The sequence below is a fragment of the Hyla sarda genome, chromosome 7 (assembly GCF_029499605.1).
Source record: "Hyla sarda isolate aHylSar1 chromosome 7, aHylSar1.hap1, whole genome shotgun sequence".
Taxonomy (NCBI): domain Eukaryota; kingdom Metazoa; phylum Chordata; class Amphibia; order Anura; family Hylidae; genus Hyla; species Hyla sarda.
In genome coordinates this window covers 34,315,624-34,343,109 of record NC_079195.1, presented here as the reverse complement: position 1 = coordinate 34,343,109, position 27,486 = coordinate 34,315,624, and the positions used below count along the sequence as shown (strand labels likewise).

Below are 27,486 nucleotides of genomic sequence, written 5' to 3'. Positions count from 1 at the left end.
TATAGCAGCTGAAAAGTACTGGAATAATTAAGATTTTTTTTACTAGAAGTAATTTACAAATCTGTTTAACTTTCTGGCACCAGTTGATATGAGTACCCCTTTAACCCCTTAACGACGCAGGACGTAAATGTACGTCCTGGTGAGCTGGTACTTAACGCACCAGGACGTACATTTACGTCCTATGCATAACCGCGAGCATCGGAGCGATGCTCGCGTCATGCGCAGCAGGTCCCGGCTGCTGAAAGCGATCGCGGATGTCCGCCATTAACCCCTCAGATGCCGTGATCAATACAGATCACGGCATCTGCAGCATCGCGGTACTTTAAATGGAAAATCGGATCGCCCGCAGCGCTGCCGTGGCTATCCGATCATCCAGCATGGCAGCCGGAGGTCCCCTCACCTGGCTCCGGCCGTCTCCCGGGGTCTTCTGCTCTCGTCTGAGATCGAGCAGACCAGAGCAGAAGATGACCGATAATATTGATCAGTGCTATGTCCTATACATAGCACTGAACAGTATTAGCAATCGAATGGTTGCTATAAATAGTCCCCTATGGGGACTATTAAAGTGTAAAAATAAAAGTAAAAAAGTAAAAAATAAAAGTAAAAAAAAATCCCCCAATAAAAACGTAAATTGTTCCATTTTTCCTATTTCACCCCCAAAAAGTGAAAAAAAATATTTTCTATACATATTTGGTATCGCCGTGTGTGTAAATATCTGAACTATTAAAATAAAACGTTAATGATACCATACGGTGAACGGCATGAACGTAAAAAAAAAATATAAAATAGCTGCTTTTTTATAACATTTATCCCAAAAAAAAAATAATAAAAAAAGTATTAAAAGTTTTATATAAGCAAATATGGTATCAATAAAAAGTACAGATCACGGCGCAAAAAATGAGCCCTCATACCACCGCTTATACGGAAAAATGAAAAAGTTATAGGTCTTCAAAATAGGGGGATTTTAAACGTACTAATTTGGTTAAACAGTTTGTGATTTTTTTAAGCGCAACAGTAATAGAAAAGTACGTTATCATGGGTATAATTTTAATTGTATTGACCCAAAGAATAAAGAACACACGTCATTTTACCGTAAATTGTACAGTGTGAAAACAAAACCTTCCCAAATTTGCAAAATTGCGGTTTTCTTTTTAATTTCCCCACACAAATAGTATTTATTTGGTTTCGCCATAAATTTTATGGTAAAGTGAGTGATGTAATTACAACGGACAACTGGTCGCGCAAAAAACAAGCCCTCATACTAGTCTGTGGATGAAACTATAAGAGTTGATGATTTTTTTGAAGGCGAGGAGGAAAAAACGAAAACAGAAAAATAAAATTGTCCTTAAGGCCCAAATGGGCTGAGTCTTTAAGGGGTTAAAGGGGTACTCCGCTGCTCAGCATTTGGAACAAACTGTTCCGAACGCTGACGTCGTGATGTCATAGCCCCGCCTCCTCATGATGTCACGCCCCACCCCCTCAATGCAAGTCTATGTGAGGGGGTGTGACAGCCGTCACGCCCCCTCGCATTGAGGGGGTGGGGCGTGACATCATGAGGGGGCAGGGCTATGATGTCACAAGCTCCCGACGCCGGCTTCAGCGTTCGTAACAGTTTTTTCCAAACACTGAGCAGCGGAGTACCACCTTTTAATGCGCTGCATTGTGTACAATACTAACAGTACCTGCACCCAGCACTAGATGGCAGTATAGGTCAGATACAGTTTTGAACTCTTCTGTATGATAAGTAATTGTCCTTTTCTTTCAGGGGAGCTGGGTTCAGCTTTATTTTTGCGTGGCTTCTCATGTTGGTGACTGGGGTGATGTTTGCTGTCGGAGGAAATTTCTACACGTCCTTATGTAAACCATGGAGCAACCAGCAGCTGTATCAGGTGACTCCTATGTCCTATAGACAGGACAAGCTAGAGATGACATCATTTGGTGTAATGATAATATATTGTGATGTTAGAGCATTTCCAGATACAATCTGGAAAATGTTTTCTTGGGTCGTCCACTTCTGTCATGTGTTTATAAATGGGGAAAGAACTGGATAAGGTTTTTTTTTTTTTTTTTTTTTCTATCTGCTTCTGGGAAAGCTGGATAAGGGTTTATTCACACGTACAGGATCTGCTGAACATTTAAAGCTGCAGATTTCAATTTAAACTAAATGATTGAAGACAGCATCAAATCTGCAGAATGTAATAGGCAGCAGATCCTGTACGTGTAAATACAACATAAAGATTATGCGGAACACCGCAAGTCATAAAGGGGCAAAGAATATCCTACTACATAACATAATACAGTGACCCCCCCCCCCCCCCCCGACATACGATAATTTCAACATACGATGCTTTTGTATGTCGGGGCCATCGCATAAACGGCTATCCGGCAGCGTTTACTGCTTCAGCTACCCCCAGATAGCCGTTTACGGTGCCCCGCGTGGTCCGCTGACGATCACTTACCTGTCCTCAGGGCTCCGGCGCATCCTCTTCGGGATCCCCTGCATCGTCGGTGCTCCCCATCGACGTCATCACGTCGCTGCGCACGCCGTCCCGTCATCCAATAGGAGCGGCGTGCGTAGCGACGTCATGGCGGCAACGGAGTGCGAGGATGCCAGGGAAGCAGAGGCCTTGTCGGAGGGTCGGGGACACCCTGGGGACGCGGAGACAGCGATGGAAGGAGACATCCCGGGCAGCAGTGACGGTCCGGAGCGGCGGGGACACGTGAGTACAACTTCCTCTAACAGTGGTCTACAACCTGCGCACCTCCAGTTGTTGGCTGTCCGGGCATGCTGGGTGTTATAGTTTTGCAACATCTGGAGGTCCGCAGGTTGTAGACCACTGTCCTATACTTTACATTGCACGGATCCCTCAACATACAATGGTTTCAACAAACAATGGTCCATTTGGAACGGATTACCATCGTATGTTTAAGGAACCACTGTATTTGTCCTCCAGGAGCCTAGGAAAGTCTGATCATTTGGGGGAGGGGGTTGTCTGACTGCTAGGACCCCTGCCAATAAGAATAACGGAGGTCACATGCTCCCTCCCTGTGTAAATGGAACAGCAGTTGAGCATACGCGCTGCTGCTCTGTTCACTCTATATAGGACCAACGGAAAATAGCTGAGTACATTGCTATAAGTATTTGATGGGTAGAGGTCCAACTGCTGGGACCCACACCGATCAAAAGAGCAGGAGTCCCTTGTATGAGTCAATGGAGTGGCAATCAAGCATGCGCAGTGCTTCTCCATTCATTTGCTATGATACTGCTGCAGCAGCACTGCGCATGCTTGAGTGATGTCCCAGTACAGGACATGGTCCTGCACTACACTTAGGCCCTGTCAGGTTGAGTCCCTCGGTGACCTGGGGTCTCCCCTGCAGGGTCTCCCCTGCTGTTGTTATAGTGTTATTTAATGTAATAGGATTATAGTCAGTACGTCAATGTATAGTCAGTATAAAGGACCTTTGGAGGACTCCAGTAAATGTCTAAAGGACCTGTGAAAAGTCACATGTTATGTTCATGTTATCACATGTTACCCAGAGGGCATCAGTTTAACACATGACCAGCAGCTTGACCAATGGGCTTTGGCTCAGCCTCCCTCTATATAAGGGGGCGGCCATTACAATTCTCTCTCTTGTACCAGCAAACACTAGATGTCTCAGTGCTAGTGTCCAGCACCTGGAAGGCCTCAAATCTACAGTCACTTCCAGTAAGTCAAGTCTATGTCTGCTGTCACTACTATCTACAGTCCAGTTAAGCCTCAAGTCAATAACCTAAAGTCCATTACAAGTATAATTGGTTCCAGCAAGCTGAGAGGTCCTTCTGTGTTTTCCGGGCCACCTCTCTGGGATTCTGACCTAGCTGTAAAGATAAGAACACCTATCTGACCTCAGAAAACCTCCGTTAAACCATAACCTGGTTGTGGACTCTCATTTTCACTGCCTAGCTGTTGGAATAGCGGAGATACGGTTTGGGTGGTTCCGGTACCGAAAAACCACTCTGGCGTCACGAACATTAGGGGTTCATAACACCTTGCCCCTGGGGTTAAAGGAAAACTGTCATATGTTTTGTCCTGCACTATCCACCTGTACCTGTGGATAGTGCGGGAGACGCTGAACATTTTGAGTCCTACCTTGCCCGGATCCGCTGCACCGTTCGCCCGTTATAGCTGCTAACTGGCATGGGCAGGGTTACTGCCTTCACCTGGCACTGTGACGTAACCGCCGCCCGGCTAATGAATATTCATACGTTGTCTTACACTCTCTGTCTCATCTCGGCCGAGTCCTGGACGATACTGCGCATGCACCCTTACTCCAGCGCTACTCCGGACTAATGAAGCAACGCTGAAGACCACTTCTGGGTATAGTAGGAAATCCTGCGCATGCGCAGTATCATCCGGGACTCGGCCGAGATGAGACAGAGAGTGTAAGACAACGTATGACTATTCATTAGCCAGCGGTGCTGCGGGCCGGGCGGCGGTTACGTCACAGTGCCAGTTGAAGGCAACCCTACACGTACCAGTTAGCAGCTAATTTGAATGTACCGAAAAACCAGTTATAACGGGCGAACGGCGCAGCGGACCCGGGCAAGGTAGGACTCAAAATGTTCAGCGTCTCCCGCACTATCCACAGGTACCCGTGGATAGTGTGGGACAAAACATATGACAGTTTTCCTTTAATACCATCTGGCCCCATCCACCTACACCGTTACACCCCGTGGTCCCGCCATCACCGTGGGTCACTATACTCTACTGCCACTCCATTCACTCAGATAGACAAGGGACTCCTGTTCTTTTGATCTGTGTGGGTCTCAGCAGTTGGACCTCTACCCATCAAATACTTATCAGCTGTTCTGTGGATAGGCCATAAGTTGTACTCTTGGGATAACCCTTTTAACAATGTAATAGGAGGGAATAACTCCCGGATATCATACCTTTTTATTTCAGGTAGTAGTGTTGTTATAGCTGCTCCTTAGTGTTGTATTATAGTGTTTTTTGCTTTTTTGCTCCCATACATTAAAACATTCATATTCTTATTTATTTTCAGCTTGTCGATAAAAACATCAATATAAGCCAGAAGCTGAATCTAGGCCTCAGTAACCTGAACCTGACAACTGTGTATGGGTATGTAAAACAAAGGAATCATCGTCCCCTTAAAATAACTCTACTCCTCACTGGCTGCGTCGCCAAATCTGTTAGGAAAATAATTTTACATTATTCTGAAATTCTGTTGTGGCACCCATGAGGGGGATGGGAATAGTATGGTAGGGCCAGCTTGGGGTAGTAGTACACCTATAGCAGTCTATGGTATCATGGTAGCTTTGAGGGTCTGGCTGGACCTTTGAAATTCTTCTGTGGGCTTAAAGGGGTTATCCAGGAAAAACTTTTTGTTATATATCAACTGGCTCCAGAAAGTTAAACAGATTTGTAAATTATTTCTATTAAAAAATCTTAATCCTTCCAATAATTATCAGCTGCTGAAGTTGAGTTGTTATTTTCTGTCTGGCAACAGTGTTCTCTGCTGACATCTCTGCTTGTCTCTGGAACTGCACAGAGTAGAAGAGGTTTGCTATGTGGATTTGCTTCTACTCTGGACAGTTCCCGAGACAGGTGTCATCAGAGAGCACTTAGACAGAAAAGAACAACTCAACTTCAGCAGCTCATAAGTACTGAAAGGATTAAGATTTTTTAATAGAAGTAATTTACAAATCTGAATTCAGGTAGAAGACAGACATGGTGCACATCTACAATCTTGCACAATGATCTAATTGCTTCTCAGCATAATTTCAAAAACTAACAGGTTGTTAGTATACATTTTGATCAAAAAGTACAAAGCCCACTCGCCACGTCAAGGCCACCTATTTAGAGTGGGTCCCTAAGTCCCTAGCATAAAATGGTGTAGCACTCAAACCAGTCCATGGGTCGCACCTCCCCGCAGACACGGCGCCACGGCAGCAGCGGACGCCGCACAACACCACACCAGTGTAAACAGGATGTTACAGCACACTTACCGTGCTCTCCCAGTCAGACTGGGAGGCTGCCAGGAAAGAAAAGGCCCATGTGTAGCTAACTACTACTTATATAGGGTTGGGCTGAGGGGGTGGGGAAGAGTGCAGACATTTGAACATGTGTCTGCACTCTTCCCCACCCCCTCAGCCCAACCCTATATAAGTAGTAATTAGCTACACAAGGGCCATTTCTTTCCTAGCAGCCTCCCAGTCTGACTGGGAAAGCTTGGTAAGTGAGCTGTTACACCTTGTTCACACTGGTGTGGTGCTGTGCGGCGTCCGTTGCTGCCGTGGCGCCGTGTCTGGGGGGGGGAGGGGGGTTTGTGGCCCATAGACTGGTTTGAGTGGCATTGGGGCCGCTCTCCCAGTGGGTCGTTCCCCCCCCCCCCCCCCCCGTGGGCACTGGTGTCGCGGCGGTGGTGGTCGCCGCCCGGTGCTGCGCCATTTTATGCTAGGGACGTTAGGGACCCACTCTAAATAGGTGGCCTTGACGTGGCGAGTGGGCTTTGTACTTTTTGATCAAAAATGTATACTAACAACCTGCTAGTTTTTGATATTATGCTGAGAAGCAATCAGATCATTACACAAGATTGTAGATGTGCGACCATGTCTGTTTCTTCTACCTAATTTACAAATCTGTTTAACTTTCTGGAGCCATTTGATACATAAAAAAAAGTTTTTTCCTGGATAACCCCTTTAAAGGGGTACCCTGCTGCTCAGCTTTTGACGCTGGAGCCGGCGCCAGGAGCTCGTGACGTGATAGCACCGCCCCCACAATGCAAGTCTATGGGAGGGGGCGTGACGTTGTCACGACCCCTCCCAAAGACTTGCATTGAGGGGGCGGGGGCGTGATTTCACAAGGGGGCGGGGCTATGACGTCATGAGCTCCCGCCGCCAGCACTCGGAACAGTTTGTTCCAAAAGCTGAGCAGCGGATTACCCCTTTAACAACTTTTGTAATAGGTTGGTTTGCACATATAAGGGTAATCCTTAGTCAGATGAATGTAGTAAATTTTAGAAACACTTTAGGTGTTGCTTTAGAATAAAAAGTCCTAAACAGATTAACTCTACTGAGAGGGGTCTTCACAGCTTGACTCACTGTGGTGTATATAAAGAATTCTTTTACTCTGGGTAGTTGCATTACAATTCCCTATCACAGGATGTAAGAGAGTGAATATTGGGGCTTCTACATCACGTGTCTCTGACCCTAGCCAGAGGCCTACAAACAGTCCCGTGGTAGCAGAAGAGCCCTTGTACAACTTCTCTCTCTTCTGACTTAAAAATAATCTCCCTTTTGGAGTAGAAATTCAAAGTTGAGAAGAGATACCCCTTTAGTGTGTACTGGAGACAGGTCTTGAGTGTAAATTAACTCCATTCATGTGGTTCATTGTGAATAACCCAAAGCTGAGTTGGAACAGCACCTTGAATAGGATTAAAGTTGGCAGACCCTGAATTTCTGCATAGTAGACTTGCTGGCAGGGTAGAAACACAGAGGAGTTCATTTACTGGCCTGAGCCAGATTAAGACTAACTAGGGTCTGCTCAGTAGCAGAGGTAAGAGACACAACCTCTGACTACTCTGGTAAGGACGGATTGCACTGACTAATGACTAGAGGTTGCAGTGATTGGTTCAAGCCCTTTGGAAAGAGTTTTAAATTAGGGGACTTCTCCGTCAGAACTCTACAGAATGTTCTAGCAGCCGATGGAGGATGTGTTGGTCATGTGATCAGCTTCCTATATACATTTACACAAAATAAATTACTATCCTTTGATGCCACCTAATGGTGGATTCATTTCTTACATTTAACCATTGCACATCTTAAAGGGGTTGTCCAGTGAAAGACCACTTATTTTCTATCCACAGGATAGGGGATAAGGGTCTGATCACGGGGAAGGTATGATCGCTAAGTCCCCCCCCGCGAAATCCAGAATGGGACCCCAGCTCTCTGAGGGAACAGAGCTGTCTGCAACACACTCTCTATTCATTTCTATGGGAGCGCTGGAGATGCCCGAGTACTGTACTCAGGTCTCTTGAGCCCCTTTATAGAAATGAATGTGGTACGTGTCATCTGCAGCATGTGCTTCTCTCAGAGAGCCAGATCCGGAGTTGTGACATTGGGCTCCGCTCCCTGGTGGGCTGAGAGATCCCTCCATTTCTCTGCATAGTAGTCTATTCAGAGAAATGTACGGATCTCACAGACGGCCGGCGAGTGTAGCCCAATGCCACCGCTTCTGCCACCGCCAATGCCCGACTTATTTCTCACGTTCACAGAGGGTCTCAGGAGTGAGACCCGGTGCGATCCATAGCTGTCAACTGAAATGTAAAAAGTTGTTTTAAGTGACAGTAATGTTTTAATATTTCAGTGTATGCACATACAAGAAGGGTTTAGCAATGCAGCATATGTTACTCGTGTTTAAAGGGGTACTCCGGTGGAATTTTTTTTTTTTTAAATCAACTGGTGCCAGAAATTAAACAGATTTGTAAATGACTTCTATTAAAAAAAAACTTTACCCTTTCAGTACTTTTTAGCAGCTGTATGCTACAGAGGAAATTCTATACTTTTTGAAAACTTTTTTGTCTTGTCCACAGTGCTCTCTGCTGACACATCTGTCCAAGTCAGGAACTGTCCAGAGGAGCATAGGTTTGCAATGGGGATTTTCTCCTGCTCTGGACAGTTCCTGATAAGGGCAGCAGGTGTCAGCAGAGAGCACTGTGGACAAGACAAAAAAGAAATTCAAAAAGTATAGAGTTTCCTCTGTAGCATACAGCTGCTAAAAAGTACTGGAAAGGTAAAGATTTTTTAATAGAAGTAATTTACAAATCTGTAGAAATATATATATTAGGGCTCAGGGTTTGAGACAACTGGACAGGTTGTGTTTAAAGTAATATTTCAATTTATTGATTGTATATAATGTGACAATTGAATATTAGATAAAATGTAAATAGCAGCAACTGCGTCTCACAGGGCCCTTGTGTAGGCGCAGCACCAACTATTAAGAACTATAGCATATGTATAGTACAGTATATAAAATATACTTGTAAAAAATTATAAAAGATATAAAATAAGAATATAGAGACCACCATAAACATATATATAGAGAGGGATCTGGGTGGGAGAGTCTTAGACCATCCTCTATGGTAAATAATCTCCTCTCATAAAAAAGTCCTGCTCATATAGACCGATTCTGGTATTGTGGTAACCAATGGCAACCATAAGGTTAGTAACCCGTAGCAACCGTTCTGATGAGTCCCGCTATTTAAGCACTTCAACGTTTAAGTAGAAGATAAACTTGATATTTGTAGACAATATTCAACATGAACAGCTAGTGTGCAGTCACTGTTAATATGCATGCATATTTGTATGATACTTTGTATGTCACCGCTCCCGGACACTGATGCGCTGAACTTCACGGGGATGCTGTGATCTCCTCCTGATGCGCTGTGTAATCCTGCAGTGTATTAGCACTGAGTAGCTGTCTTGGTAAGCGGCAGCATCACCGGAGACTCGGGCGTCTCCCACAGTGGTGATGTTGGTAGATGGTGGGTTGCGGGTGGTGTTGTCGCAGCGGTTCTGCGGATGCGCACGTACATGTGCCGGTCACGCCCCCTCCCATAGACTTGAATTGAGGGGGCGGGGTGTGACATCATGAGGGGGCGTGGTTGTGACGTCACAAGCTGCCGGCTCCAGTGTTCGGAACAGTTTGTTCCAAACGCTGAGCAGCGGAGTACCCCTTTAACTCTGACATTGTTCTTTTGTATTTCTTCTGCTTTTCTCTTGCAGAGACTGTGCAAAGGATTATTCCCTGTGGAAGACACTAAATCTGAGCTCTATGTACGATCTGGATAACTACCTCAATATCAGTCAGGTGAGTGTATAGAAATTACCCAGCAGTCACTTTTAACAATACAAGGCCTAGGAGGAACGGATTAACTAAACCTTTTCCAAATCAATACAGCAGGGGTCCTCAAACTTTTTAAACAGGGGGCCAGTTCACGGTTCCTCAGACCGTTGGAGGGCCGGACTATAGATAAAAAAACATGAACAAATTCCTATGTACACTTATATATCTTATTAGTGGACTACCCCTTTAAGTACGCAGCACAGTTCCCCCAACAGTAGGTTGGCAGTATAGATCCCCCCACATTAGGTTGTAGTTCCCACACATTAGGGTTGGCAGTACAGTTGCCCCACATTAGGTGCAGTACAGTTGCCCCACATTAGGTGCAGTACAGTTCCCCCAAATTAGGTGCAGTATAGTTCCCCCACATTAGGTGCAGTATAGTTCCCCCATGTTAGGTTCAGTATAGTTCCCCCCACATTAGGTGCAGTATAGTTCCCCCATATTAGGTTCAGTAAAGTTCCCCCCACATTAGGTGCAGTATAGATCCCCCACATTAGGTGCAGCATGTTCCCCCACATTAGGTGCAGTATAGTTCCCCCACATTAGGTGCAGTATAGTTCCCCCACAGAAATACAGCCTCCAGCCATACAGTGTATGGCTGGAGGCTGTATGCCTGTGTTCTGTCCCACTTCAGTGCTCCGACCACCGCTCCTCCGATCCCTGCATGCGCCACCTTCCCGGCGGCCCCTGCGTTTTTGAAGTAAACGCGGGGCCTCCGAGAGCGCATCCCTGTGTCCCGAAAACATCTTTCGGGACACAGGGATGTCCCAGGCAGCGGCGGGCCGGATAAATGTCCTCGGGGGCCGCATGTGGCCCGCGGGCCGTAGTTTAAGGACCCCTGCAATACAGCAATGGTGTAACTCAATAAATGCTGTCATAGATGTTATATAAAGTATATGCAAATAGTGACCTAAATATATCTGAACTCATGATCCTAGTCTTGCTATCCAGTTAAAATGTTGTTTTCCAGGTCATAATACGCTTATTATTTAGTTGGTTCTTAAAGTTAAATCTTAAGACTAGAGTTGAGCAAATCTATAGCAAGATATGCCAAACTACAATCTAATAAATCGTCCTCATGGAAAGCTTGGTAGAATGACTTTCACGTGACTAAATTATTCAGCGGCTGATTTATTAGATTTAGTTTACACTAATCTCACTAATCTCAACTCTAGTCTGAAAAAGGGGCATCCAGCAGAAGAAACAACATAAATAAATGTGTATGGTGTCAAAATGTATAATAAAATGTATAATAATATAATGTTATTACCCATACTGCACAGATCTTCAATAAAAACTGGGCTGTCTGACTTATAGCTGTGATGTCACATTTTCTGTATGCAGAGCTCCTGTCCCTGCTTCCCCCTCCCCTCCTGTCTGCTCAGGATGAGACCCGTGATGTGAAGTGGGGGGAGCTCATATTACTACTCATTAGATTTATGCCTCTCTTGATAAAGAGCAGTCACAGTAGTTACAGTAGTTTCAGTCACAGTAGCTTCAGTCATCACAAACTCATTGCTGTCTAATGAGCAGTAATACAAGCTCCTCCCTTCACTTCACTGGTCTCATCCTGAGCAGACAGGAGGGAAGGTGGAAGGAGGGACAGGAGCTCTACATTCTGATTATGTGACGTCACAGCTACAAGCCAGACAACTCAGCTATTATGAAAGATCTGTGCGCCAGAGCAAATAACATTATATTATTAAGTTGCTTTGTTACACTTTTTGACACCATAAACAGGTTGTTTTTTTCCTTGGACAACCCCTTTAAGGTGCATTGACTGTCAATTAATTTACCGTATTTTTCGCTGTATAAGACGCACTTTTTCTCCCTCAAAACTGGGGGAAAAAGTTGGTGCGTCTTATACGGCGAATACACACACCTATCGCGGCGGTCCCTGTGGCCATCAACGGCCGGGACCCGCGGCTAATACATGACATCACCAATCGCGGTGATACCCCGTATTAACCCTTCAGACGCGGCGATCAAAGCTGACCGCAGCTTCTGAAGTGAAAGTGACACTAACCCGGCTGTTCAGTCGGGCTGTTCGGGACCGCCGCGGTGAAGTCGCGGCGTCCCGAACAGCTTACAGGACACCGGGAGGGACCTTACCTGCCTCCTCGGTGTCTGCTCTGTGCCGGGATCCCCTGCATGGCCGGCGCTCTCCTTCGACGTCATCACGTCGTCGCGCACGCCGTCCCGTCATCCAATAGGAGCGACGCGATGACGGCGACGGAGAGCGTGGATCCCGGGGAAGAAGACGTCCGGAGCGTCGGGGACACCACGGGGACAGCGATGGAGGGCGACATCCAGGGCAGCGATGACGGGTCCGGAGCGGCAGGGACACGTGAGTATTACCTCCTATACCAGTGGTCTTCAACCTGCGGACCTCCAGATGTTGCAAAACTACAACTCCCAGCATGCCCGGACAGCCAACGGCTGTCCGGGCATGCTGGGAGTTGTAGTTTTGCAACATCTGGAGGTCCGCAGGTTGAAGATCACTGTTGGGTTCAGAATCTTTATTTTTTTCTAGATTTTGCACCTTTAAAATTGGGTGCGTCTTATATGCCGGTGCGTCCTATGGGGCGAAAAATACGGTAGTCTTGTAAAAGTCATTTAGCTCTCCAAGTGTTCTGCTTTAGGGATCCAGGACTAACTCGCTCTTCCTTCTCTCCAGTACACAGGGGAAGTGAACTCTACATTAGAAAACACTAATATCAATATATCTTCTATCACTTTCCTGAGCGCCGCTCAGAAAGACAAAGTCACCAATGTAGCGACATCTGGAATAGACACGTTCGACTTCACCGACTTTAACCAGCAGGTATGAAAGTATCTCAGCATGTTCCTAACCTCATGGAGTAAAGGGATGAATAGCTTAGCAGGTTGGCTTAAAGGGTAACTCTCATTAAAACTAATTTTTGCTATTGCACTCCTTATGGTAAATAAAAAAGATTTCTAATATACTTTGTTTAAAAAAAATGAAGTTTTCTATGTTTTTATTTGTGCTTAAAAAAGCTCTAGAGCACATTTTCCCCCCATCTTATACACAGACTCAGGACCGAAGCCCAAACACAGGAAGTGCAGCCTGGAGTGCTGAGGGGGGTGTGTCCAACCAACAGCATATGGCAGTTAAGTGTGAGAGGAGCTATGATTGGATGAGGCTGGACACACCCCCCTCAGCACTCCAGGCTGCACTTCCTGTGTTTGGGCTTCGGTCCTAAGTCTGTGTATAAGATGGGGGGAAATGTGCTCTAGAGCTTTTTTAAGCTCAAATAAAACATAGAAAACGTCTTTTTTTTTTAAACAAAGTATATTAGAAATATTTTTTATTTACCAAAAATTCGTTTTAATGAGAGTGACCATTTAAAAGGGTTTCATAATAATAATAATAATAATTGCCTGACCATTGGGCTATGGCCTAGTATACCGGAACAGCACCAGTCCTTGCCAAGAATGACGCAACAGTCGCATACCAACAATCAGAACGGTGTTAAAGGGGTACTCCGGTGGAAAACTTTATTTTTTTATTTTTTATCAACTGGTGCCAGAAAGATAAACAGATTTGTAAATTACTTCTATTAAAAAATCTTAATCCTTCCAGTAGTTATCAGCTGCTGAATACTACAGAGAAAATGATTTTCTTTTTGGAACACAGAGCTCTCTGCTGACCTCACGAGCACAGTGCTCTCTGCTGACCTCTGCTGTCCATTTTAAGAACTGTCCAGAGTAGGAGAAAATCCCCATAGCAAACATATGCTGCTCTGGACAGTTCCTAAAATGGACATGAGATGTCAGCAGAGAGCACTGTGCTCGTGATGTCAGCAGAGAGCACTGTGTTCCAAAAAAGAAAAGAATTTCCTCTGTAGTATTCAGCAGCTAATAAGTACTGGAAGGATTAGGATTTTTTAATAGAAGTAATTTACAAATCTGTTTAACTTTCTGGCACCAGTTGATTTATATATATATATATAAATAAAAAATAAAGTTTTCCACCGGAGTACCCCTTTAAAGTTCTGGAAAAAGTAAAGGAGGTACTCAGTGGTTTGAGCCCAAGAACAGACACAATTGCATAACTTCTTATTCTCATTTCAGGTGTCCAAGAACATTACCAAAACAAGTCTCACATCATTTGCAAACCAATTAGACAGCCTGGCTGCGGTAAGTCATGAATGAAACTCATGGCGGATGATGATATATGTTGCTGGATGGGGTCACCATTGTAGCCTATGATTACTCCGCACCCTCCTGTTTTAGTAAATACTTGCATTTCCCGTGAAATAACAATTTTGGGGAATCTTTTCTGTTATACTTAAAAAAAATTAAAAAAAATAGCCACAACTGGGTATTACCGCTCCTGTGTCCCACCATTGTCCGTGATTGGCTTTGACTGGATAGTCATACAAACTATATGGACATTACAAAGCTGGGTGCAGGATACATAACTTCACCATTGTTGTGTCTGGTATTGGATCCTATATATTTATTTTTCTAATCATCTTCCCAGCTAGGGTTGCCACCTTTCTTTAAAAAAAAAAAATACCGCCCATGCTAATTTGCATAATTAATTATATATTCTGACTAGAGATGAGCGAATTTACAGTAAATTTGATTCGTCACAAACTTCTCGGCTCGGCAGTTGATGACTTTTCCTGCATAAATTAGTTCAGCTTTCCGGTGCTCCGGTGGGCTGGAAAAGGTGGATACAGTCCTAGGAGACTCTTTCCAAGGAATGTATCCACCTTTTCCAGCCCACCGGAGCACCGGAAAGCTGAACTAATTTATGCAGGAAAAGTCAGCAACCGCAGAGCCGAGAAGTTTGTGACGAATCGAATTTACTGTAAGTTCGCTCATCTCTAATTCTGACCCCTATAACTTTATTTCCCCTTACACGGGCCTGTTGGAGGGCTCATTTTTTACGCCCCGATCTGTAGTTTTTAACAGTACCATTTTTGTTTTGATGTGACTTTTTGATCCCCTTTTTTTAAATTAAATCCAGGAGTTAGTTAGTTACTAACTACAACTCCCAGCATGCCCTGATACAGCCTGTGGCTCAGCAGATGTCCCAAAGGAAAACTACAACTCCCAGGATGTTGGCCTATAAAGTAGTATATGGTATAGGTCATTGTTTCCCAAACAAGGGTGTCTCGAGCTGTTGCAAAACTACAACTCCCAGTATGCCCGGACAGCCAACGGCTGTCCGGGCATGCTGGGAGTTGTAGTTTTTGCAACACCTAGAGGCGCTCTGGTTGGGAAACACTGGTATACGTTTTGGTGCAGCATCCCGGGAGTTGGAGGATTGATTGGATAAATACCAGCCATTGCATTGCCGGTATTTTTAATATAAAAATACCGGCAAGGTGGCCGAAATACCGGCTGTGCCGGTAAAATACCAGCCAAGTGGCAACCCTACCTTTTTAAAGGGGTTATCCAGGAAAAAACTTTTTTTATATATATCAACTGGCTCCAGAAAGTTAAACAGATTTGTAAATGAATTCTATATTTTTTTTTAATCCTTTCAGTACTTATGAGCTGCTGAAGTTGAGTTGTTCTTTTCTGTTTAAGTGCTCTCGGATGACACCTGTCTCGGGAACTGTCCAGAGTAGAAGCAAATCAACATAGCAAACCTCTTCTACTCTCTGCAGTTCCCGAGACAAGCAGAGATGTCAGCAGAGAGCACTATGGCCAGACAGAAAAGAACAACTCAACTTCAGCAGCTGATAATTATTGGAAGGATTAAGATTTTTTTTATAGAAGTAATCTACAAATCTGTTTAACTTTCTGGAGCCAGAATATATAAACAAGTTTTTTTTCCTGGAATACCCCTTTAATATATGTGGACTTTGTGTATTTTTCCTATATCTTTGCACCCAAAAAACATTGGTCCATACAATGTCCACTAGTGCAACTAAGCCAAAAAAGGGGCAGAAGTTTATGCATGCCCTGTCCAAAAGTGGTAACATGGCAAGGCTTAAAGGGGTACTCCAGAGGAAAACATATTTTTTTTTTAATCAACTGGTGCCACAAAGTTAGACAGAATTGTAAATTACTTCTATTTGATTAAAAATCTCAATCCTTCCAGTACTTATCAGCTGCTTTATACTCTGTATGGTCCAGAGGAAGTTGTGTAGCTCTTTCCAGTCTGACAACAGTGCCCTCTGCTGACGCCTCTTTCCGTATCAGGAACTGTCCAGAGCAGGATAGGTTTGCTATGGGGATTTGTTCCTACTCGGGACAGTTCCTGACATGGACAGAGGTGTCAGCAGAGAGCACTGTAGTCAGACAGAAAAGAACTACACAACTTCCTCTGTAGCATACAACAGCTGATAAGTACTGAAAGGATTAATTTACAAATCTGTTTAATTTTCTGGCACCAGTTGATTTAAAAAAATAAAATAAAATATTCCAGGGGAGTACCCCTTTAAATGGGCACTGTCACTTTTGACATGTCTCAGGTTTTTATCGGTCTGGGTCTCAGTGCTGATACCCCCACTGATCAGGAGAACGAGCGGAGAGAACTGCATTGCATTGCTCTTCACTCCCCGACACCTAGTGATCTTTGCCTCCCTGCTCCATAGACTTATAATGGCCTCCTTTTTCTGGTCGGTGGGGGGCTCAGCACTGAGACCCCGACCAATTAATACATTTGACATGTCAAAAGTTTTTCTAAGTGACAGGGACACTTTAAATCTGATTTTTGGCTACTGTTGTTTTCACCTTTTGATGATCCTGTCCTGTAGTAATAAAACTACTACACCCATCAGAACTGAGGTTATACTAAGTGTCTGACTTCTTCTTTTTCAGAAGAGTAATTCATCAAAGCAAACTGAGCTCAGGGATGAGGCCACCGCTCTACGGAACATACAAAATTCGATCGACTCCCTCCTGGTCCCACAAATTGTTAGTATATATGACTATCATCAATAGATTATATATGCTGCATTTTTATGTAGATTTATGATATATCAAGTAGCAATAATATTTATATGAATTACTAACCCTCCCCACCGGATGGTCCCTGCAGCATAGATGGCCCGGACCAGCTCACCCTTCCTTCCCACCGAGGGGAGGTGACTAGAAAACTAAAGGGGGTCTGGATGATGACAAAGGCTGATGACTGTCCGGGCATGCTGGGAGTTGTAGTTTTGCAACATCTGGAGGTCCGCAGGATGAAGTGATTCACAGGCGGTGATGATGAAGGGGGGGGGGGGATGATGACAGGCAGTGATGATGACAGGCGGTGATGATGACATGCGGTGATGATGACAGGCAGTGATGATGACAGGCGGTGATGATGACATGCGGTGATGATGACAAGCGGTGATGATAAAGGGGGGGATGATGACAGGTGGTGATGATGACAGGTGGTGATGATGACATGCGGTGATGATGAAGGGGGGATGATGACAGGTGGTGATGATGACAGGCGGTGATGATGACAGGCGGTGATGATGACATGCGGTGATGATGAAGGTGGGGGGATGATGACAGGGGGTGATGATGACAGGCGGTGATGATGACAGGCGGTGATGATGACAGGTGGTGATGATGACATGCGGTGATGATGAAGGTGGGGGGATGATGACAGGTGGTGATGATGACATGCGGTGATGATGAAGGTGGGGGGATGATGACAGGTGGTGATGATGACATGCGGTGATGATGAAGGTGGGGGGATGATGACAGGTGGTGATGATGACATGCGGTGATGATGAAGGTGGGGGGATGATGACAGGCGATGATGATGACAGGGGGTGATGATGACAGGCGGTGATGATGACAGGCGGTGATGATGACAGGTGGTGATGATGACATGCGGTGATGATGAAGGTGGGGGGATGATGACAAGTGGTGATGATGACAGGCGGTGATGATGACAAGCGGTTATGATGACAAGTGGTGATGATGACAGGCGGTGATGATGACAAGCGGTTATGATGAAGGTGGGGGGATGATGACAGGTGGTGATGATGACAGGCGGTGATGATGACAGGCGGTGATGATGACAGGCGGTGATGATGAAGTGGGGGGGTGATGATGACAGGCGGTGATGATGAAGGTGGGGGGATGATGACAGGCGGTGATGATGATAGGCGGTGATGATGACAGGTGGTGATGATGACATGCGGTGATGATGAAGGTGGGGGGATGATGACAGGCGGTGATGATGACAGGCGGTGATGATGACAGGTGGTGATGATGACATGCGGTGATGATGAAGGTGGGGGGATGATGACAGGCGGTGATGATGACAGGCGGTGATGATGACAGGTGGTGATGATGACATGCGGTGATGATGAAGGTGGGGGGATGATGGCAGGTGGTGATGATGACAGGCGGTGATGATGACATGCGGTTATGATGAAGGTGGGGGGATGATGACAGGTGGTGATGATGACAGGCGGTGATGATGACATGCGGTGATGATGAAGTGGGGGGGTGATGATGACAGGCGGTGATGATGAAGGTGGGGGGATGATGACAGGCGGTGATGATGACAGGGGGTGATGATGACAGGCGGTGATGATGACAGGCGGTGATGATGAAGGTGGGGGGATGATGACAGGTGGTGATGATGAAGGTGGGGGGATGATGACAGGTGGTGATGATGACATGCGGTGATGATGACAGGCGGTGATTATGACAGGTGGTGATGATGACATGCGGTGATGATGAAGGTGGGGGGATGATGACAGGTGGTGATGATGACATGCGGTGATGATGAAGTGGGGGGGTGATGATGACAGGTGGTCATGATGACAGGCGGTCATGATGACAGGCGGTGATGATGAAGTGGGGGGGGATGATGACAGGCGGTGATGATGAAGGGGGGGATGATGAAGGGGGGATGATGACAGGGGTGTTAATGACGGGGGTCTGGAAGATGAAAGGGGGATGATGACATGGGGGGGGGGGGGATGTATTTCCCACCTTAGGCTTATAGTCGAGTCAATAACTTTTCCTGGGTTTTTGGGGTGAAATTAGGGGCCTCTGCTCATATTCGGGTCGGCTTATACTCGAGTATATACGGTATATAAAATGATTTAGGGACATTAGATTGCACCCCAGTGGTTAGTAGATCTTTTATACTGTATTTTCTAAACACTGAACTTTTACCTTCCAGAATAACCTCAGTACAAGTATTGCTAAAGTAGAAGAAAAAGGGAAAGCTTTACCAGTAAGTGCAATCTAATGGGATACATTCTTGGTGCAAATCATAAAAACATAATAATTGCTCGCTACATTAGTATTACATTAATGGCAAATATTGAGGGAGATTTACCAATACTGACACTGTTTATATGCTGGCACTGCTGAGGGGCCGGGCAGACATCTTGAATAAGCTGAACGCAATGCCGGATGGACTTGTTGGTTTTCCGCCCTTTTCTAAGTTGTAGGGCATTTTGGGACAAACACTCACTGGTCACTTTATTAGGTAAACCTCAGTAGTCTGGGTTGGACCCCCTTTTGCCTTCATTCTTTTTGGTATGCTTTCTATTAGTGATATTTCGCGAATATATGAACGAATATTCGTCCTATGTTTGCGAAATTCGCATATTCACTATGTTCGTTCTTTTTTTTTTTTTTTCATGCAAAAATTTGTAATTACATTTGCATAGTGTGCATGCTTTCACCTAAAAGAAGAGAGGGATCAGTGTCCAGTCTGCATAATTTGCATAAAAATTTGCATAAAAAAAAGAATCTTCGTAAATATGAATATATATCACAAAATTCTAAATATTCGCGATATCACCAAGTGCTGATATTCACGGTAAAAATTTGCATTTGGAATATTCCCACTCAACACTACTTTCTAGGAGGTGCTAGAAACATTCTTCAGATTTTAGTCCATATGGACATGATGGCATCATGCAGTCCTCTGCACATCCATAACGGGGGCGCTGTTGCACTGGGATCTAAAGACAAGGTTTGCCTCTAGTAGAGGTGAAATGTGGTACTGCAGAAAACTTTAACTGCAATAAGACACAACGTTGCTACAACCATACAAAAGGAATATAATGATACCTATACATGTTTGTTAAAGGGGTACTCCGGTGGAAAACATTTTTTTTTTTTTTTCAAATCAACTGGTGCCAGAAAGTTAAACAGATTTTTAAATGACTTCTATTTAAAAAATCTTTATCCTTCCAGTACTTTTTAGCAGCTGTATGCTACAAAGGAAATTCTTTTCTTTTTTAATTTCTTTTTTGTCTTGTCCACAGTGCTCTCTGCTGACACCTCTGTCCGTGTCAAGAACTGTCCAGAGCAGGAGAAAATCCCCATTGCAAACCTATGCTGCTCTGGACAGTTCCTGACACGGACAGAGGTGTCAGCAGAGAGCACTGTGGACAAGACGAGAAAGAAATTCAAAAATAAAAGAATTTCCTCTCCAGCATACAGCAGCTAAAAAGTACTGGAAGGGTAAAGATTTTTTAATAGAAGTTAATTTACAAATCTGTTTAACTTTCTGGCACCAGTTGATTTAAAAAAAAAAAGTTTTCCACCGGAGTACCCCTTTAAGGTGTAAAGCGCATTGAATCCTGTTTTTTTCTTTTTCTTTGAATGCAGGGATCTTTAAATGCAACCCTTGCGAGCATTAATCAAGCACAGAACTTTGTGAACACCCAAGTGGCTGGCATTGTGAAGAGCGTAAGTTGTGTTATATAAAAAATCCCAATAACTTACCTGGAGATATGAATATGGTGTCGGTATGGTATGCTTATGGGGTATTCTTGAGGTAGGCATCTGAACCTCATGGAGACTATATCAATGAGTATTGTTATTTTAAAGCATTGTTATACACCCTGGATACAATGGAGGAAGGATCCGGCTTCTCATCAAAGACTGCTAAAATCCAAACTTTATTTGTTCATTAAAACATTGGAATTGAAGGGAAGATAAAAGACACGCCGACGCGTTTCGACCTGAATGCTGGCCCTTAGTCATGACTAAAATCCAAACTTTATTTGTTCATTAAAACATGGAATTGAAGGGAAGATAAAAGACACGCCGACGCATTTCGGGCTGGATGCTGGCCCTTAGTCATGACTAAAATCCAAACTTTATTTGTTCATTAAAACATGGAATTGAAGGCAAGATAAAAGACACGCCGACGCGTTTCGACCTGGATGCTGGCCCTTAGTCATGACTAAGGGCCAGCATCCAGCACGAAAAGCGTCGGCGTGTCTTTTATCTTCCCTTCAATTCTATGTTTTAATGAACAAATAAAGTTTGGATTTTAGCAGTCTTTGCTGTGAAGCTGGATCCTTCCTCCATTGTATTCATTTACTACGGGCAGGCGGCCCGCTACTTCCGAGCTCCATCGCCTTGTTCCCAGAGCAAGTCTTTCTACATCTGGTCCCTGTGGTGAGTGAGCTGAGTTGCTTCTTCTACTATAATTTATACACCCTGGAGCCTGGTAACAGGATAAAAACTCCTCTATGCCATCCGGTGCCTACTAGACTACACCCTGTCCATATACCCTATTGGAGCGTATTGATGTCATAGAGAGGGATCCGCCACTCAAGACTCTCCCCTCCCTATTTATATCAATGGCCGCCATGTTATACTACCTTTTCCTTGTAACTGAATCCCCCCTGAAAAATCTGTTAAATACTGTGATGAGGCAACACCCGCTGTCAAAACATGCTGGGAGTTGTAGTTTTGCAACAGGTTGGAGATCATGGCTTTAGCTCTACTGATAGAATACTGTAGCATTGTGTAGATCAGTGATCTTCAACCTGCGGACCTCCAGATGTTGCAAAACTACAACTCCCAGCATGCCCGGACAGCCAACGGCTGTCCAGGCATGCTGGGAGTTGTAGTTTTGCAACATCTGGAGGTCCGCAGGTTGGAGATCACTGGTGTAGATCATTAGACTATGTTCACACTACAGAATCTCCATCAGCTGTGGGCGCTAGGACCACGCAGTCAGCGAGATCACTATTGACGTGCTTATTCTTTTGTCCAGGAGTCCAGGATTTTGCCAACAATTCTGCAGTGTGCACGCTGCAGCAGAATCCCATTTAAATCAATGGGAAGCTGCTGCATCGGCATCTTCAAGTGGAATTTCTCAGCTCTGAAATTCTGAAGTATTAACGGGGTACTCCGGTAGAAAAAAAATATTTTTAATCAACAGGTGCCAGAAAGTTAAAGGGGTACTCCGGTGAAAAACTTTTTTTTTTTTTTAAATCAACTGGTGCCAGAAAGTTAAACAGATTTGTAAATTACTTCTATTAAAAAATCTTAACCCTTCCTGTATTTATTAGCTGCTGAATACTACAGAGGAAATTCTTTTCTTTTTGAAACACAGAGCTCTCTGCTGACATCATGACCACAGTGCTCTCTGCTGACATCTCTGTCCATTTTAGGAACTGTCCAGAACAGCATATGTTTGCTATGGGGATTTCCTTTTACTCTGGACAGTTCCTAAAATGGACAGAGATGTCAGCAGAGAGCACTGTGCTCATGATGTCAGCAGACAGCTCTTTGTTTCAAACGGAAAAGAATGTCCACTGTAGTATTCAGCAGCTAATAAGTACAGGAAGGATTAAGATTTTTTAAAAGAAGTAATTTACAAATCTGTTTAGCTTTCTGGCAGCAGTTGATTAAAAAAAAAAGTTTTTCACCGGAGTACCCCTTTATACAGATTTGTAAATTACTTCTACAAAAAAATCTTTATCCTTCCAGTACTTATTAGCAGCTGTATATTACAGAGAAAGCTCCTTTCTTCTTGGATTTCTTTATTTTTTTCTGTCCACAGTGCTCTCTGCTGACACCTCTGTCCGTATCAGGAACTGTCCAGAGCAGGAAAGGTTTGCTATGAAGATTTGCTCCTACTTTAGAAGGGAGATGTTTTCCACAGGAGAACCCCTTTAAAGTAAAATATTTTTAAAGAATTGATAAAAATAAAAAAAAGTAGAAATATAAAAATTGGATTTTTTTTCGCCCGAAAAAGAAAAAAAAAGATTTGCTCCTACTCTGGACAGTGTCGGCAGAGAGCACTGTGGACAGAAAAAAAAAAAGAAATCCAAAAAGAAAAGAACTTTGTCTGTAGTATACAGCAGCTAAAAAGTACTGGAAGGATAAAGATTTTTTTAATAGAAGTAATTTACAAATCTGTTTAACTTTCTGGAGCGAGTTGATTAAAAAAAAAATGTTTTCCACCGTGGTACCCCTTTAACATAGCCCCAGGGCAGTGTTCCCCAAACTGTGTCTCTCCAGCTGTTGCACGACTACAACTCCCAGCATGCCCTGACAGCTTTTGCGTGTTGTTTTTGCAACAGCCGCAAGTTTGGGAAACACCATGTCAGAAAATTGCATTAGTAGCAATCAAACAATATAATGAGTCTATTATATAGATTGATGCTCTGGGCCGACTCTGCCTATGGGCAACATAGGCAGCCGCCTAGAGCGTCCTCGTGATGGGGGCGCCGCTCTGCCTGCTGCAATAGAGAAGCCAGCATCCAAAGCATCCGCCCATCCGAAACACCTGCCCATCAAGCAAAACCCCACCACGCTACCCTTACCCCACCCATACTAGAACAATCTGCTTTTTTCAGCCAGCTGGAGGAGCGCAGCGCAACCTCCAAGGCAGACGGGGAGATCACTAAGGTCAGGTCCATCCAACATCCTGTCATCGCGCGCGCCTCCATTGATGGGTCAAGGGGTGGCAAAATTAGCTTTCGCCCAGGGTGGCAAAAACCCTTGCACCAGGCCTGCTGATGCTGTAAGTTGTTGGCTACAGACATAACATCTAACATATTTTCTCCTCTTGTATCCATAGGAGACCCTGCAATATCTAAACACCATAGTGGGATATTTTGAGTCCTACATCACTTGGACAAAGACAATGGTGAGTGCCGATTTTTTTAAATTTTTTTTATTTTATTTACATCATTCGATTACTTTCCAAAGTTCATAATAATGCAAAAGGTTGTAAAAAGGACATAATGAAAATAAAAAATTATATGCAAAAAATAAATGTATTTTCTCTTATAAATCTAGTACCTAAACCCATGTGACTTTAATTTTTCCTACTGTGCTCTTATTCTTGTAGCTGACTCAAAATTTAGCTCGCTGTGGACCCATCGCCAGCGCTCTGGATTCCGCCCAGGTCATTGCTTGTCAGTACCTTGTGGACACTTGGGTAAGAATACTCACACGTGCATGAATGTTTGCATGGAACCTGCGGATACAGTTTATGCTGTGTACTGCCCCTTTAAAGGGGTACTCCAGTGGAAAACTTTTTTTTTAAATCAACTGGTGCCAGAAAGTTAAACAGATTTGTAAATTACTTCTATTAAACAAAAAAAAATCTTTACCCTTCCAATACTTTTTAGCAGATAAAATTATTTTCTTTTTGAATTTTTTTTTTGTCTTGTCCACAGAGCTCCCTGCTGACACCTGATGCTCGGATCAGGAACTGTCCGGAGCAGGAGAAAATCCCCATAGCAAACCTATGCTGCTCTGGACAGTTCCTGACACGGACAGAGGTGTCAGCAGAGAGCACTGTGGACAAGACGAGAAAGAAATTCAAAAAGAAAAGAATTTCCTCTGTGGCATACAGCTGCTAAAAAGTACTGGAAGGGTGAAGATTTTTTAATAGAAATTATTTACAAATCTGTTTAACTTTCTGGCACCAGTTGATTTAAAAAAAATAATAATAATGTTTTCCACCGGAGTACCCCTTTAACATAGTGATAAATAGTGCAGTGTTCTTTGATCAGGTGTAAATTTACCTGTGGTCTCTGAACTGTGGACCTCCAGTGATTGCAGAACTACAACTCCCAGCATGCCCGGACAGCCAACGGCTGTCCGGGCATGCTGGGGGTTGTAGTTGTGCAACAGCTCCTCCTTGTGAGTAACAATGCTTCTTGCATAAAATACTTTCACAATAAGGCATCTGAGGGAACATGTCCCAAAAATAATGCTTATGTGTTACTCACTAGGTCATGTAGATGCTTTACATGTCTACTTTTATGTGTCTAGCATCAGTATTTGGCTCACAAATCCCTCTGTTCTGCTGCTCACTCATTCTGACATCCACTGCTCAGGGAGGGGAGTGTCAAAGTACAGCACAGCAACCACCCTCACTCACCATGCATTCACATTCTTCATGAGTCTGCTCTCTTCTTCCAATCACTGAAGGCTGCTCCGTAACCCCCTCCTCTCTGTTTTTAGACAAGAATCTGATAGGACAGGAGTGAGCACAGATGAGTAATAGTCCTAACTTCACTTCCTGGACTTTGTCCTTGCCTGTACTTTAGCTGGGACAAAAATGATGCAGCAGCCAGACAGGATTATGTTCTGGATGGGATGGAGACCCCTAGTGTTCTTTTTTTTATAGGGCATGATTTCTATAAAAATTAGTAATTTTTTGACCGTGCCCATTTAAGAGGGTTCCACCTTTTATAAAGTTATTGCCTTTTGCCAAAATTATGATCAGTAAGGTCCAGTGGATACCCAGTGAACTAGAGAATAAAGAGTCCCGACCATTTAAAGTGTACCTGCCGTTAACAAAAACTTTTTATATATTGTAGATACTACCATTAAACACTGCTCAAAAAAAATAAAGGGAACACTTAAACAACGCAATGTAACTCCAAGTCAATGACACTTCTGTGAAATCACACTGTCCACTCAGGAAGAACACTGATTGACAATCAATGTCACATGATGTTGTGCAAATGGAACAGACAACAGGTGGAAATTATAGACAATTAGCAAGACACCCCCAATAAAGGAGTGGTTCTGCAGGTGGTGACCACAGACCAATTCTCAGTTCCTATGCTTCCTGGCTGATGTTTTGGTCACTTTTGAATGCTGGTGGTGCTTTCACTCTAGTGGTAACATGAGACGGAGTCTACAACCCACACAAGTGGCTCAGGTAGTGCAGCTCATCCAGGATGGCCCATCAATACGAGCTGTTGCAAGAAGGTTTCCTGTGTCTGTCAGCATAGTGTCCAGAGCATGGAGGCGCTACCAGGAGACAGGCCAGTACATCAGGAGATGTGTAGGAGGCCATAGGAGGGCAACAACCCATCAGTATGGTCGCTACCTCCGCCTTTGTGCAAGGAGGAGCAGGAGGAGCACTGCCAGAGCCCTGCAAAATGACCTCCTGCAGGCCACAAATGTGCATGTGTCCACTCAAACGGTCAGAAACAGACTCCATGAGGGTGGTATGAGGGCACAACGTCCACAGGTGGGGGTTGTGCTTACAGCCCAACACCGTGCAGGACATTTGACATTTGCCAGAGAACACCAAGATTAGCAAATTTGCCACTGGCGCCCTGTGCTCTTCACAGATTAGAGCAGGTTCACACTGAGCACATGTGACAGACATGACTGAGTCTGGAGACGCCGTGGAGAACGTTCTGCTGCCTGCAACATCTTCCAGCATGACTGGTTTCGCGGTGGGTCAGTAATGGTGTGGGGTGGCATTTTTTTGGGGGGCCGCACAGCCCTCCATGGCTGCCATTAGGTACCGAGATGAGACCCTCAAACCCCTTGTGAGACCATATGCTGGTGCGGTTGGCCCAGGGTTCCTCCCAAAGCAAGACAATGCTAGACCTCCTGTGGCTGGAGTGTGTCAGCAGTTCCTGCAAGAGGAAGGCATTGATGCTATGGACTGGCCGCCCGTTCCCCAGACCTGAATCCGATTGAGCACATCTGGGACATGTCTCGCTCCATCCACCAACGCCATGCTGCACCACAGACTGTCCAGGAGTTGGCGGATGCTATAGTCTAGGTCTGGGAGGACATCCCTCAGGAGACCACCCGCCACCTCATCAGGAGCATGCCCAGGCGTTGTAGGGAGGTCATACGGGCACGTGGAGGCCACACACACTACTGAGCCTCATTGTGACTTGTCTTTAGGACATTACATAAAGTTGGATCAGCCTGTAGTGTGGTTTTCCACGTTGATTTTGAGTGTGACTCCATATCCAGACCTCCATGGGTTGATAAATTTGATTCCCATTGATAATTTTTGTGTGATTTTGTTGTCAGCGCATTCAACTATGTAAAGACGAAAGTATTTCATACGATTAGTTCATTCATTCAGATTTGGGATGTGTTATCTTAGTGTTCCCTTTATTTTTTTCAGCAGTGTATGTAAATTTCTAATATACATTGGTTTAAAAAATGTGTATATTTTAGTCCCTTCAGCTATTGTCTGTGTGTCCCTGTGAGGAGTCCAAATACAGGAAGTGTGGGTTCTGTACACTGAGGACAAGCAGGGTTCTGTACACTAAGGACAAGCAGGGCTCTGTACACTGAGGACAAGCAGGGTTCTGTACACTGAGGACAAGCAGGGCTCTGTACACTGAGGACAAGCAGGGCTCTGTACACTGAGGACAAGCAGGGCACTGTACACTGAGGACAAGCAGGGCTCTGTACACTGAGGACAAGTGGGGCTCTGTACACTGAGGACAAGCGGGGCTCTGTACACTAAGGATAAGCAGGGCTCTGTACACTGAGAACAAGCGGGGCTCTGTACACTGAGGACAAGCAGGGCTCTGTACACTGAGGACAAGCAGGGCTCTGTACACTGAGGACAAGCAGGGCTCTGTGCACTGAG

General features: G+C 44.5%; 1 protein-coding gene across 3 annotated transcripts in view; it reads left to right on the top strand.

Moving 5' to 3' along the window:
• LOC130281998 (prominin-1-like) overlaps positions 1 to 27,486 on the top strand; it is a 128,942-nt gene that overhangs the window by 86,622 nt on the left and 14,834 nt on the right. For all 3 annotated transcript variants that reach the window (XM_056529808.1, XM_056529812.1, XM_056529811.1), the window contains 10 exons: positions 1,766 to 1,889; positions 5,044 to 5,120; positions 9,785 to 9,869; positions 12,583 to 12,729; positions 14,001 to 14,066; positions 16,710 to 16,805; positions 19,030 to 19,083; positions 20,475 to 20,555; positions 23,692 to 23,760; positions 23,965 to 24,054. In XM_056529808.1, coding sequence (XP_056385783.1) covers positions 1,766 to 1,889; positions 5,044 to 5,120; positions 9,785 to 9,869; positions 12,583 to 12,729; positions 14,001 to 14,066; positions 16,710 to 16,805; positions 19,030 to 19,083; positions 20,475 to 20,555; positions 23,692 to 23,760; positions 23,965 to 24,054 — 889 coding nt within the window. The remainder of the gene's footprint in view (positions 1 to 1,765; positions 1,890 to 5,043; positions 5,121 to 9,784; positions 9,870 to 12,582; positions 12,730 to 14,000; positions 14,067 to 16,709; positions 16,806 to 19,029; positions 19,084 to 20,474; positions 20,556 to 23,691; positions 23,761 to 23,964; positions 24,055 to 27,486) is intronic.